The 14,675-nt window shown below is 52.9% G+C and overlaps 1 protein-coding gene across 2 annotated transcripts; it reads right to left on the bottom strand.

Annotated features, from left to right (window-relative positions):
• Positions 1-302: 302 nt before the first annotated feature.
• On the bottom strand, positions 303-14,535 carry ERLIN1 (ER lipid raft associated 1). Of its 2 annotated transcripts, XM_084265143.1 has the most exons (13): positions 14,486-14,535; positions 14,025-14,148; positions 12,792-12,873; positions 11,639-11,685; positions 7,505-7,566; positions 5,960-6,085; positions 5,149-5,222; positions 3,556-3,614; positions 1,999-2,090; positions 1,397-1,486; positions 984-1,063; positions 554-785; positions 303-424 (listed from the first exon to the last, which is right to left on the bottom strand). In XM_084265143.1, exons 2-12 carry the CDS (start codon positions 14,135-14,137, stop codon positions 567-569), a joined length of 1,044 nt encoding a protein of 347 aa, XP_084121269.1. In that variant the 5' UTR covers positions 14,138-14,148; positions 14,486-14,535; the 3' UTR covers positions 303-424; positions 554-566. The 2 variants fall into 2 exon arrangements, with proteins under 2 accessions (XP_084121269.1, XP_084121268.1); XM_084265142.1 differs by having other exon boundaries at positions 303-785.
• Positions 14,536-14,675: the final 140 nt, after the last annotated feature.

Raw genomic sequence — 14,675 nt, forward strand, 5'->3', positions numbered from 1 at the left:
CCAAGCTATTCCACACCAAACCACTCCTTACCAGGCCTGGCCCTGAGCAGGAACATGCAGCCACCATCAGCTAAGGAGAGCCCACGCCACTGGAGTCCTTGAGAAGAGTTAGACAGCACCGGTAGAAACCCTCCTATGAGTCCACAAAGTGAAGCTTCATCAACAGGACAATGGAACCCTCTTCGCTTGGCCTCAGCAACGAGGGCTGGGGAATGACTGGTGTGCAGTAACATAGTACTTGAAGCCACATCTCCTACTTCCAGAGTAATGCCTGCTAAATAATTGCACCTACTGCAGAAGGCTTTCCTGGTGTCTGTCTTTTAATATTCCAGTACAGGTGTGTTAGTACAGGATTATCCCTCACTCGGAAGCACCAATTTAACAGGAGAAGAAACGGAAGAGGCAGAGCACTTGCAACGTGTCGCTAGAAGAAAATCAAACCCAACGGCCGCCTGTACAAGAGATGTCCAGCCACGTGCCGCATCCGCCCCACCGCAGCGCAGGGCAACATCCCTGTTCACAGCCGGGCTGGCTGCTGAGCTGTACCAGGTACCTTTCCACCTCCGTCAGCCAGTGCTTTCCTCTGCTCTGAGATGGCTTTCTCCAGAGTTCTCCGGGGCTTCCTGTGACGAAAGGCTGGTTTCTTGGGCAGTCCTCAGACTGGCTTGCCGGAAGGCACAGGAATCCAGAAACACGCTGGGGATGCGGTCACCAAAGTACAGCTTGCTGTTGGCAGCTATTGCTTGGTACTTCATTAGCTCCAGATACTCGGGGGTGAGTTTCAGCTACAAAGGGAGAAACCAGAGACTGTAAAAGACAACCTGCTGTGCCCTGCATCCTTAGATCTCACCTCAGGTGGCTGCTTCTCGGGGCGTGGGCTGTTACATCATGCACTTTTCCAGTGCTGCCCACCTGAACCTCACCTCCTGCATGGAGGAAAAAGAATAAGCAAGTCCTCTTCTGACCAGCCATCGAGTGCTCACCTTGTTGGAGTCGGCCAGCTTCCGAGCAGTGTAGTACTCCGCATCAGCTTTGGCTTTCTCTCTTGCTAGGAAGGCAGCATCTAGCACAGCAAGGGAAGACAGATGGGAAAAGGAGCATTAGCAAGCAAACAGCCCAACTGCACAGAGGTTCTGAGCTTCTCTCCCATGGGAGCAACCTGACCCGCATGTGCCGTTGCACAGCCTGGCTGGCTGTGTACCTGCAACGCTGGCTTCTTGGACAGGCACCTGCAGAGGGGTGGAACAAACCCTCCCTCCTCCCCCTCAGCATGTCACCTTGTGCTCCTGCACCCTTTATTATTTTGGCAGGATGGCAATGCCTATGAGCCCAGTTCCAAGGTATCCTGTACCTGCCACCACCCTGAGCTGGAAGATGACCCCAACAGCCTGGTTACCTTCAATCTCGGAAATTCGCTTCTCCGTTTCTTTCTCCATGATCTTCTGCTGATAGTGGATCCTGGCCACCTGCGCAGCCTTCTCTGCCTCTGCAATCACAAGGGGTCCAACTCTGACACTGGATTCTCAAGGTGTCAGCACCCCGAGCCCGGCACTGGGCACGGAACCTGCCACACACGTTGTTCGGTCCCTCTGTGCCACACCCCGTGGTGCCAGTTTGCACTCCAACCCACAGTCACAGAAAGAAACCACGGCACAAGCGCTTCTGGAGTCACACCAACTGACAGCCCCTGTACAGCTGTGGGTCTCCCAGGCACTGGGACATTGAGCTTCCAGCCTAGGCAGCTTCTCTGGCAGAGCTGCCACAGCAGAAACCCCACTGTAGGACAGAGGTTGCTCTGGGGAGGGAGGTGGGGCATAGATACAAGCAGCACAAACATTCATGTTTTCTAAGTGACTGTTGGTGCAGCCTGGCTGTGCTTCTCTTCACTCAGGAAGCTGCCAGTGATGCAGGACAATGTCCTACCCTAGCTTACTGGGGGACAGAAGAAGGGAAATTCAGCCTGGCCCCGTCCGCTCGTACTCCCAACTGGTGACATACCAATAAGCGCTTTCTTCCGGTCCGTCTCTGCCTCCTTCTCTACTACCTTCTGCTTCTGGGCTGCTATCAGCAGCTTGGTCTTCTCTGCCTCCCTGCAGGGTGAGAAACGTCATTACAGGGACAGGGAGCTGGGGAGCAGCTCTGCAGGCCAGGGGATGAGAGGCCAGGGGGACAAGGAGCCGGCCAGTTGCCAGCATCGTGGCCTCACAGCCATGAGGACCAGCTCAGTCTTCAGCTGAAGGGGATTATCACCCCTCTGCTACATGGCTCTGGTGAGGCTATATATGGTTTGAGGCCCTCAGAATGAGGGGTTAGTCCAGGGCAAGGCTACTGCAGATGTGGGGTGGAGGCCAGGGCTTACTGAGACCAGCTTGGGGGTCCCCAGGACAAGAAGGACATAGAGCTGTTGGAGTAAGTCTAGAGGAGGCCATGGTCTCTCTGCTCTGGAGATAGGCTGGGAGAGCTGGGCTGGTTTGGCCTGGAGAAGGCTGCGGGGAGAACTCCAAGCCCTTTTCAGTCCCTAGAGGGGCTCCAGGAAAGCCAGAGAGGGGCTGGTGCCACCAGGTGGGAGGGACAGGACAGGGGAATGGCCTTCAGCTGCAGGAGGGCAGCTGGAGAGGGGCTGGGAGACAGAAATCCTTCCTGTGGAGGGTGGGGAGACCCTATCACAGGGTGCCCAGAGAAGCTGGGGCTGCCCTTGGATCCCTGGCAGGGTTCAGGGCTAGGTTGGATGAGGTTTTGGGCACCCTGGGCTGGTAGGGGGTGTCCCTGCCCATTGCAGCAGTGGCACTGGAGGGGGATCAGAGGGCCCAGCCATCCTATGATACAAGGTGAAGCTGTGGGAGCTGGGCTTGCTTAGACAGAGTTGAAGAGGGGAAAAGTGACCCAATGCCATCACCACCCCTGCCCAAAGCAGTGCTGGAAATCCAGGGCCAGACTGCCCAGAGGGACACAGCCAGAGCCCCCAAGGCACCAGCACGTGAAACCCACCAGGCCCAAAGGAAACAGCCCAACCCTGTGCAAGTGGGGTATCCCCAGGATCAGGCCCCGAGTGGTGGGGGATCCCCACCCCTGGGGATGCCCCAATTCACCCAGACTCAGCCCCCAGCAACCTGCTGCCACGGTGGCACAAGCCCTGCTCTGGGAAAGGGCTCAGACAGGAGATCTCCATAGGTACGTATCAGACTAGAATCTGTCTGCAATTATGTGAGTTTGCTGGAGGAGAGCTGATGGGTGAGACACCAAGGCCCCTGAGCTCTGACCTCAGAAGTCTGCTACAGGCTTTCTATGCTCTATCATGCAGAGGGGGGATGCTGAAGGAGTAGGGATCTAAGAGCGGGAGCAGTCCTCCATATGGACCCTGTACATGTGAGACCCATCTCTGTGAAGTGCCAAAAGGCTTCCAGGTGGAAGAGCTACAGAAACAGAGCCATGCAGAAACACACCTAGCCAAGCACACAGTGGCTACAGCCCACCCCTCCTTCTGAGCACCAGGTGTAAGCTAGAACACCTGCCCTGACAAAACCAGTTCATACAGTTTCCTGTACAGCTACTCACATCAGCTCAAAATTTCTTCGGATGGCTTCTGGGATTTTGGGTTTTGTAACACGCACAGCCTGTGGGGGAAAAGCAAGGAGTGCACTGCACATTACACGTTTCCATGCGAGCTGCATGAGGGAGGAGTGTCTTTGCATGGCTGTAGCACTTGGGACATCTCCACGTTGGTGCCAGATCACACGTAATGGTCCCTGATCCTCCTGTAGGACAGCTGAGCACAGACGCTCTCAGGAAGCTCCCCTACACTCCTACCTCCTGCCTCCACCTTCTACAGCAGCTAAGTGGTCAGGTAAGGGCTGTGGAACAGACTGTTGAAGAGTTCTACCGCCTTTGTTAGCAGCAGCTTAGTTCTCCACCCCAAAGACTCTTCACACATCCCCAGATGATGCTTCCCAAAGCACCGCTCGGGACAGGGGCTCACAAACCCAGTGCAATTAAACCACGGGAGCAGGACTTGCCAACCGGAGCTGTGAGCTCGGGAATGGGTTATCCGGGAGAAAAGCTTGCAAGAGCGACCACACACTGACACACAGCGGTGAAGGCAGCGCAGAGCAGCTGGGCGAGGCCGGCAGCTGGGAACTGCGGATCATCGAGAGTGACTGGCACGGCGAGGCTGACATCACATCTCCCAGAGACAGCCACAGAGCTGCTCTGCAGAGGACTCTCTCCGAAACAGGAGGGAAACCCCTCCAGAGGCAGGACCAGCTCAACTGGCATGTTCTGCGACTCATCGCCAAGCACTGGGAGATGTGTACTGGCAGTCCATGGCTGTAAAATTGCTTCACAACCCTCCTGCTTCATCTCCACTCCAGATCTAGTGCTGAACCTGCTGCTCCTCTCTGGGGTCAGGGTTGTCCATCCTGGAGAAGGGAAGGTTCCAGGGAGACCTTATCGTGCCTTCCTTTCCCAGTTATTTGTCTTGAACTTGAATATGTCAAAAAGCCAGGACACCCCATAGCCCAGCTCAGATTAAACACGATTTTCTAAGAGAAAATCACTTAATTATAACATCTTTTCCTCTCTCTGGTACAGGCACGTAAAAGATAAAGATCTCACTTCTTGGCAATTACCTGTAGGAACTGTGCTGGCACATTGGAACTCCCAGCTCTGCTGGGTGCCAAAAGTAATTGGACAGGAAAAAACAAGGAAAGGTAAAAAAAATTACTGAGGAAAGGAAAAAAAACAACCCCAAAGAGGAAAGGAAAAAAAAAACCCAAAGAGGAAAGGAAAAAAAAACCCAAGGGAAGCTAAAAAACCCCCCAAGGGAAGGAAAAAAACCCCATGTTTTTTACACAAAGAAAGCCAACACGTTTTCTTGCTCTTTGCAAATTAAATCCAATACCTCCAGATCTGCGGTCTAAAAGGTCCTTTACTCTACCCTGCAGGTCTTCCCTTAAAATAAAACTAGTGTTTATTTAAAGGGGTCACTGTCATATGTATGGTCTTCAGCAGATAAACCTCAAGTTAAGGCTCAACTATTTCACGTTCTGTGGAAAACTGAAGCAAGAAACCTCATCAATCTAGTGAAAAGCACCCAAATTAGAGGTGGAAAACAACAGAAGAATCTTTGTTAGTGTTAGTGAATGAACCTACCTGGATAGTGAGACCGGGTGCCATGACATTGAGATCTTTCTGCAGGGCCAACTTCAGGTTCTCATCTATCTGATCTGTGTTTAGAGAGGACAAGAGAGAGACTGCTTAGCTTGTCATCATTTCTCCTACAACTTGTGCAGCAGAGAGTCAGCTGGCCTTGGAGAGCAGGTACCTCTACAATGCGAGATAAAGAGGCTTTCTGAGACCATCAGGTGCATTTTTCCCCCCTTCCTACATCCCCTGGAAAACATACCCAAGAGGAGAGCCACACGTTAGCTCTCCAGAAAGGTTCAGCTATTGATGAACTCATGGTTATCTAAGCCAAGGGCAAAGGGTGTTCAGCATTTCAGCAAACAAAAGGGACGCTCCCTGCCTGCAGCAACAGTCTGTCCCGTTCTGAGCCAGAGGCACACCAACCCAGGTGGGGTTTGTGGAAAAATCAGAGCATTGCCACAAACCCATTGCTAAAATCGGCCAAAAGGAAGTTTTTAAAGGAAAATAAATAAATTCAGCAACAGAACAGGAGCCTAAAAGTAGAAGCAGACAAGATAAAAGCATCAACACAGGCACTGGGCACAACTGCAGGCACGAGAGCACAGTGGCTACTTTGTGCACCCAGGAATTAGTCCGAAGATGAAAAGGACTGAAATAAATTCCTACAGGCAAATGTGGAAAGGTTAAAAAACCCAACAAGCCAAACACTACTCATTAAAGTTACAGAGGCAGCGACACCTGCATGTACAAGGAGCCAAATTCTAGACAGCAACTCCAGCATGGGGGCAGCAGCTGTGCCCAGCTCCCATCCACTTACCAAACAGCTCAATGTACACTTCCTGGAGGGTATGGGCACTGCAGAACTGATTCAGCTCATGGTGAATCTTATTGAAGATCAAGGTCTTATCGTAGTCAGCAGTGTAGTTTCTCACAATATTGTACACTGAAGAAACAAAGAGGATTGGCATGGGTCACCACAGACACACACTGCTCACCACATGGTTGGAAAACAGAATCACAAGGTTGGAAAAGTCCTTTTAGATCATTGAGTCCAACCGTACCTGTCCTCTACTGAACCATCCCCCCAGGCATGTCATCTGCTCTGCTGTTAAACACAGCCAGGATCAGTGATTCAACCCCCTCCCTGGGCAGCCTGTCCCAGTTCCAGTAACCCTTTTGGTGAAGAACTTTTCCTTATGTCTGATCTGAACCTGCCCTAGTGCAGCTTGAGGCCAAAAAAATGGTGTAGCACTGGGACGGGCAGGAGCTGGATCTCCCACCTTTGGGAGCTTCCAGAACTCAGTCAGCCAAAGCCATGGCTGCCCTGCTGTTAGTGGGAAGCCAGCTGTTAGTGGGAGGGAGGTGTGGAAAGAAACCTGGGGAGTTTCCCTCCCATCCCGACCAGAGCTGCAGGGATTGCATCCGAGCTGAGTAATCACAGCAAGGTATAGCATGTGGGCCTTTGTTTTGGCTGCTGCTCAAATAAGAAGGTAATGGGGGTTTTGCTGGGTGGCCAGCAGGGACAGGGAGGTGATTGTCCCTCTCTACTCTGCCCTCATGAGGCCCCATTTGGAGTACTGTGTCCAGGTCTGGGGCCCACAATACAAGAAAGATGGGGAACTGTTGGAGAGGGTTCAGAGGAGGGCCATGAAGATGATTAGAGGGCTGGAGCACCTCCCCTACAAAGAGAGGCTGGGGGAGCTGGACTTACTCAGCCTGGAGAAGAGAAGGCTGCGGGGGGACCTCATTACAGCCTTCCAGTCCCTGAAGGGAGCAGAGAAACAGGAGGGGATTCAACTTTTTAAAAGGGTAGACAATGGCAGGACAAGGGGGAATGGATTAAAACTAAAGGAATGAAGGTTTAGATTAGGTATTGGGGGGAAGTTTTTTACAGAGAGAGTGGTGAGGTGCTGAAACAGACTGCCCAGAGAGGTGGTGGATGCCCCGTCCCTTGAAGTGTTCAAGGCCAGGTTGGATGGGGCCCTGGGCAACCTTGTGTAGATCCAGGCCTGGAGGTTGGTGTCCCTGTCTGTTGCAAGGGGGTTAGAGCTCTATGATCCTTGGGGTCCCTTCCAACCCATGCCATTCTATGATTCATTCCATGATCTTCCCAGGGGCCGAGCTGACAGAGTCCCTGGGGGCTCTGCACCATGTGCTTAGTTTCAGAGCCAGGGCTGCTTGAGTACCTGTCACATTCCTATCCAAAGAGGGAAGAACCAACCCTCTAACTTACTGTCATCTCTGCAAACCATAAGGATAAGGAGAGGCGGGAAACGGGAGCCTCGCAAACCGCGAGCGCGCCGCGGCAGCGTGAGGGCAGACGGGCACGCAAGCGCCGCCCCTCGCACAGGGCGGGAAATACCTGCGTACGGCGCCAGTTTATTCACAACTTCTATTCGGTCGATGTAGATCATGACACCGCCGCTGTAAGGGAAAAGACAGCTCGTGAACCATTCCTGGGGCTGCTGACAGGGGTCCCTACTTAAAGCAAAGGCGTCTTTTTCCCTCTTTTACTGAATCCTCCTAGACTCACCCAGCCCGATCCTGACTCCTTCATTATTTGACCATCAGACAGAGGCGAACCCCAGCTCTGTCCACACATCACAACCGTGCCCCAGCAGCTCCCCACAGTGCTTTTCCTTCACTTCAGCATTTCCTGAGCCAGCAAGAAGAAAGCACCTTTGAGCAGGAACACTGAGCAGACTGTTCAAACGGAGGGAACAAAGCACCTAACAGACTTTAATTCAAGTCATGATTCAACAGCTCTTCAGCAACACAACTGTGCACATGCACCCAGGCTGCTGCTCCATCAAGAAGCTCTGGTCATCTCATCAGAAGAAGCCTGTGGACAAGTCTTCTCCTCTGGCATCTTGTGCTGCCAGCTTGGCAGAGAAAAGAGGGTCCTGACGCAGGTCTTGATCCCAGCCTCTGCTCCTACTGGCTCAGTCTCTCTGGTCCTTTAGCTCAAACGCAACCCCCACGACCAACTCGGTTTCTTATTTTGCAGGTCTGAACATCCATCAGTCACAAGCTAAGTCCACAGAAAAAAAAAATCACCTGAAGTTGGCCATGGCGGTACTCTCCTAGAAAAGGTCTCTAAGTGTTTGCTCTCCTAACCTGCCTGCTTCCTGGCAAGCTATGACCTAAAATCACTGGGGATGGACTGAACTTGCCCGCTGAAGACAGAGACAAGACAGCAGAATAGATATTCATGGCAGACATTCAGCCACTTATTTCCCCACCAAGTTTAATCTAAGCCTATGAAGCACATAGAGTGTCTTTTCCACCCACCCCACTGCTGGAGCCATCATCATTTCCCACCATCCAGTGGGAAGGACCATCTGGACTGTGCTGCTGCAAACCCTTGAGCCCAACCAAACCGCAACACTCTCCTCTTCACATGAGCATCTCAGACAAGACCTCCTTGCAACCAACCTGGCCCAGAAGATGTTAGCAAAGTCCCAGGGTGCAGCAGACACTGCTCTGGGCAGTTGAGTTTTGCTCTGGCAGAGCATCATGCACCTTGCTGACCCAGAAATGCACAAATCCCCTCATTGCCCACGGGTGGTTTACTCGCTCTGTGGCACCAATGGTTTAAACACTGCCTCAGACGGCGCTCCTCCCGTTCTGAAGAGCCGCTTCCGTCCTCAAAACATCCTTGCTTGCCAAACGCAAGGCAGGGAGTGACTGCCCCAGGGGAGGTTTCCAACGCAGCGTTACACCAGCACCTGCCCCCTCCATGAGGGTCACTCACCCCTCAAGGTCCTCACGGCAGAGCTGCTGAGACGCGCCGGGCTGAACAGGCTCTTTGGTTGGGGAAAGAGGAACAAGCCCATAAGGCGTCTGAAAGGATGATCAGCACACAGACTACACGCACCCAGGAGAAGTTTAAGTGTAATTAGGTAGCAATACAGCCTGATTTTTCAGGACAAGGTGAAAGCATGTGGGAGATGGATGTACACGAGCGGGCTTTTCGGCAGACCTTAGAAAGCCCCGCGTGGTTTGGGACTCCAGCTTACACCAGGCCAGAAGGCTGAAGGATGTTGCCATAAAAAAAAAAACACAAATGAGCTGCAAACCAGTCCAAGGTTTAATGTTTACTGCTCAAGCTGACCACAGGCAACACCGTACCGGATTAGGCAATCGGAGCATGTAAAAACTGGGCTTAAAGGTCAGATCTGATCTGCCTGGCTGTACGATGACTCTCCCACCCTTGCACACGGAAATCTACCGCTCGAGCAGCATTACTGCCGGGCGCCCTGGGCTGTCTGCGGTCTCTCAGCCTTGTAAAAGCCCGTTTGCATTTAGCACGATTCTTTCCAGTAAAGTTTCCAAGAAAAAAAAACACTACTTCCCCAATTCTCTCATGCAGTATTTACACTACACTGCTTCCAACCCGTTTACCGTATCCCACAATTAATATGCCCATGAGTATATCTGTCCCCAGCCGACTCTTTGCCGCAACCCTCTGGAATACTTTGCTCTTCTGAACCTAGTTGGCTGAGCTAATTTTCCATCAGATATTGCAAACCGGGAGACTTGCCACGAGGAAACTGCTGAGCTTCCCGAGGATCCATGCACATGTGTTCTCACTGGAGACAGACAGAAATCTCCCAACAATTCACAGCTCAGAGCACATACGTATATTGTACCTGCCATACCGAAACAGGTCTTGTCTCCGAGGTGACAGTTGTTTTACAAAAAACAGCTATCCAGTGCCAAAGTATATTTAAAAGCCTGTAGTAAATGTATTTGCTTAATGCTGGTTTGTAGAAGTGAGACAGGTAAGGCAGAAATTAGGGATGGGACACCCGTGCAGCCATTCAGAAACTTCCTAATGTAGATGAGGATAGAGGCAATGGGAATATACACAAGGTGGAAGAGACACCCAGCCTTTAAAATCTGACAATTTAATGTGTTCCAGGAATATACATGGTTTAGGATCTATTCTCAGAATGAACTCTGAAGCAGGATAGCGACCTGTCAGATTTGATCCATTTGTTATTTAGAAACTAACATTTCATTACAGAAACATGGGTCCAAAGCCTTAGCATGAAGCAGCTGCAGAGCTCAGACTCCAAATACAGTAAATCTAAAGGCTCCGGCGGTACCACGTTAAAAACAGACAGGGCTGCTGGGACCTTTGATCCCAACTGCATTCAATCATTTACCGAGCACTGCTTCCCCACCTGTTTGGGGTTTTAAAGCCTGGTTATTACTTATAACTTCACAGCCACCTTGCTGCACAACTGAACCTGCAACCCTGAGACCTAACAGGAACTTAACGAACCAACTGTACGGAATTAAACCGAGTATTTAGCTCCTAAATCCCAGGCATACAGCACGGCCAAGGCAGGCAGCTACCATTCAAGTATGGTTATTTACACACCACCATTCATGTCAGGCAGATCTTTTATTTTTTGAAACAGAAACATTGTCAAGTACCCTAAAGCTCCAGGTCAGCGGGTTTGGTTTTATTCCAGAGAAATGTATTCAGTCATCACTTTTACTTGCAAATGAACCAACGCAACAGGATCTGCAACCCGGCCCAACTACTCCTCTCCTTCCGTCACTGCTCGGCGCCTCAAAACCGTGGGGATCCGTGCTCACAGTTACGGAGCAGGCAGGTGCCCCAACCCAAACAGCCCCTTGAATGTGATGATCTCTGGAAGTCCCTTACAACCCCTATGATTCTATGATTCTCTAACGGTCTGTGGAGACAGGACAAGGGGCAATGGATTCAAGTTGGAGTGCAGAAAGTTCCGTGCTAATATGCAGAAGAACTTCTTTACGGTGGGGGTGATGGAGCCCTGGCACAGGCTGCCCAGGGGGGTGTGGAGTTTCCTTCTCTGGAGATACCCAAGCCCCATCTGGATGCCGACCTGTGAGACCTTTCCTAGGGAACCTGCTCTGGCAGGGGGATGGGACTTGATGATCTCTGGAGGTCCCTTCCAGCACCTACGATTCTGTGATTCTGTAAATGTGCCACCCACACGTAGGATTCTTCTTTACTCTCCCTCACGCTCTCTCTCCTTACACCAGGCAAAGCATTAACTCCAAAAAAATCCTTAAATTCAGGAGACTCCTTTTCTTGAGCTGTTTTGGAAACAACCCAGCTCCCATCAGAAGGATTCCTATCCACCACCTACTTCTGCCCACTGTACTCGTAAGGAGCTGCGAGATTCAGACTAGAAACACCGCAAAGCGGATGGCACAGCACAGCACAAACAATGGGCCGCCAAGGAAAGCAACCACAGGAAAAACTCAAGAGAACATCCCTGTAAATACAAATGCCCTCTGAGCACTAGCTCTAGTCAAAGTAAGAGCACTCCCTCCCATAACTCCTGCTCTGTCATTTCCAAGTGTGATGTACGTGTCTACATGCCCAGGACTAATTTTAGGGTACGTGCCTTTCCTTTCTAGCCTCTGTTTCACATCACTATGAACGACTACACAACAGCACGTTGCCAGAAGAAATGCAAAGGAAAAAACATACCTCGTCCCACAAGGCACGTTTTTCACTTCATCAGTCTGCAACGTGGTCTGAAATAAAAAGACAACCAGTGCTCACAAAACTGTCCCACTCTCCAGGAAGATCACGCTGTGCCCAGACCCTCACGACCACGACACCAGAACCAAAGCCCACCACCAAACCCTGGCTCCCTGCTGACGCTTCCCCGTGCAGGCAGCAGACAGGTTTCTTTTCAACTGCTTTTAGGGAGACAGAAGGTCAGCCATAAGAATTCCCAGACGTTCAGCTCCTGCAGTGTGAAAGCCTGTAGAAACAATGAGGGCCACAAACACAGACTGGCCTCTCAGACTCGGATGTCTCCTGTCCCAAGCAACACACATTCAGAGATTTCACCGAAAGGTCAAATCCTGGTGCGTGGCTGTGTCCCCCACCTAAGGCTTCCTAGGACCTGCTGCTCCCACAGCCACGTTGCCATGCCCCTCCACAAATACCAGTTGCCCATGGGTCCTGGTTTTGGCTGGGATAGAGTTTATTTTCTTTCTAGCAGCATGTTCAGGAGTTGGAATGAGAGCAGTGCTGGTGACACACCGATGGTTTAGTTGGTGACAGTTTAGCAGCCAAGGACTTCACAGGAGTTCATACTGTCCTGCTAGGCAGAAGGCAGGGGGCACCCAGGAAGCTGGGAGGGGACCCAGCTGGGACAGGTGACCCAAATTGGCCAGAAAGGATATTCCATACCAATTATGTCATGCTCAACGTAAAGGGGGACTGGTGGGGGAAGGAGCAGGCAGCTCCAGGATGTGCGGTTTTGGGTATAGTCTGGTTTTGGGGGAGCTCTGAGCAGCATGGCTGGAGCTGTGCAGTATGGTGAGAAACTGCATTGTGTACCACCAGTTTTGCATAATTTGCCATAAAGTCCTGTTATTGTTCTATTTTTCCCTCTCTGCTGTCCCAGTAAACTGCCCTTATCCCAACTCATGAGGTCTGGGGGTTGGTTGTTTTGAGTTTCTTTTTCCTCCCCTTCCCTTCACACACCCCCTCTTAGAGAGAGAGACCAGCTGCATGGTGCTCAGCTCTCGGCTGGGGCAAGACCAGAACACGATGCCACCCCCATCCAGCAATATCCTCACCAACATCTGGCCCTGCTCACCCTCTTCCAAGATGAGGAGCTACTAACCTGCACGGATTTGAACGTGGTAATGAAGGGGAGCATGATGTGGTAGCCTGGTCCGCTCGGACTAGTCAACAACGCACCACCCCTACAGCGAGAGAGGAAAACAGGGAAAAGGCTCAAGCAATTGGAAAACAGTTAAGCCCTGGCTTTAAGAGTGAGTAACTCCGCGAGGGGTCGCAGATATGAAAGTGCAAATTTACCACCAGCTATCCTACAAAAGCGCTGTCAGCCCAGAATGAACGCTTACCTGCCACAACCTGATGATCGTTTGCTTCAGTCCTATGAGCAATTAAGGTGTTTTGGGTTTTTTTTTTTCCAGAGAAAAGAGATATTGCTAAGTTCTTTCATCTTTCATAATAATATTGCTAAGTTTTGCTTCAAGAGCGCAGTTTTTCCTCTCTAAACGCCTCACTGGTAACCATGGCAAAATCCAGGGGTTGACGTGGTGCCGACAGTTTGGATTTCCATAAGGCATTCAGCCCGGTCCCTCACTCAAAGCACCAAGGAAATCTACAGTTGCTTGTGGGGACTGACGGGTGACAGAAGAGAGCTCTAAGCGCTCAGTCCTTGTAGCGCAGTCAGGGCTCCTGCCGCATCCCGTGAGGGCCCGTGCAGCGCAAAACACCCAGAATTAAAGGAAACCAGCCCATGGCATCGAGGACAAAGGGCAGAAAATACAGGAAAGAGATCCAGCAGAAGCCCTCGTGAAAACACGGAACGGCTGGCGCTGAGTTTCTCTGCTCCTTTGCTCAAAACTGAAACAAACGCTCAACCACTGCGAGCTGTTATGGACTGACAACAGGTCGCTCTGCAGACACTGTTCAGGGCAGCTACGGGCCCCAGGGCCGGGGAGAAGACCCCTTTCAAAACAACAATAAAGCAGGTACTTTCCTGGTCTAGTCTGAGGTGTCCCTGCTTGCTGCAGGGGGTTGGACTGGGTGGCCTTCAAAGATCCCTTCCCACCTAAGGTATCTGATGACTCTAAGACTCTCTGGCTAGGCAACAGCTCTCAGCGTAAGGGGGAGAGCAAGGGGCTGGAAAAGACGGGACGAGCCAAGACTTTTGGCACTCTCCGCTTCAAAACCCAAATCGGCACCCGGGAAAGGGGAGGGAAAGTAGTCGGGAGAGGCCAGAACTCACATTCGCCCTGCACACGGCAGGGCAAAGCCCGGGGGGAACACGGGAGGGAAGCAATGAGGAACCCCTCGGCCCCCGGTGACGGAGTACGGGCGGTACCTGTAGTACACGGCCAGGTGCCCCTCCTCGACCTTGTGGATGGAGGCGTACAGCAAAAAGACGAGGAGTCCGGTGACAGCTGCAGCTACGGCTCCGGCCTGGGCCATGGTCATCCTCGCAGCGCCTGCGGGGCACAGCGCGTCACCGGGACCGCGGACCGCCCGCCCGCCCGCCCTCCCTCCGCCCGGGCCGCCGTCGCTGTCCCTTCCCCGGCGAGGCTTTCAGCCTCCGAAGCCGGGACGCGCCCCCTTCCCCGCGGGCGCACCGGAGGCTCCAGCCGCCCTGCGCCCACCCTCAGGCTGCTCCGCCACCCACCCGGGCCCGCCGCCGGCCCCCGCCCACCCCTCGGGCCGCTTCGTGGGCGGTGACCGGCCCCCTCTTCCCCCCCGCCGGAACCAAAGGGGGGCGCGACGCGACGCGCCGTGACGCACCGCGCCGGCACCGGCCCCCCCACCCCGTACCTGCCGCCGCCGCCGCGCGCCCACGTGCGGCCGCCGCCGCGGCCCGCTCACGCGCGCCGCCCCCACCCCCGCGCGCGGGGGGGGGCGGGAGGGAGCAGGCGGGAAGTAGGGAGCAGGCGCCGGCCGGCGCCTAGCGATGGCGTCACAGCGCGCGCCGCCCCCGCCCCGTTGCCCGGCAACGCCCTGAGGA

This window comes from Gallinula chloropus, assembly GCF_964237585.1.
Source record: "Gallinula chloropus genome assembly, chromosome: 5".
Lineage (NCBI taxonomy): Eukaryota > Metazoa > Chordata > Aves > Gruiformes > Rallidae > Gallinula > Gallinula chloropus.

Coding starts and splice junctions, on each gene's coding strand:
- ERLIN1 (XM_084265143.1), bottom strand. CDS start 14,137: ATGACCATGGCCCAGGCCGGAGCCGTAGCTGCAGCTGTCACCGGACTC. Junction 11,686..12,791: donor CCACGTTCAAATCCGTGCAG/GTTAGTAGCTCC, acceptor TTTTTATTTCAG/ACCACGTTGCAGACTGATGA. Junction 1,064..1,396: donor GCGAATTTCCGAGATTGAAG/GTAACCAGGCTG, acceptor TTGCTGTGCTAG/ATGCTGCCTTCCTAGCAAGA.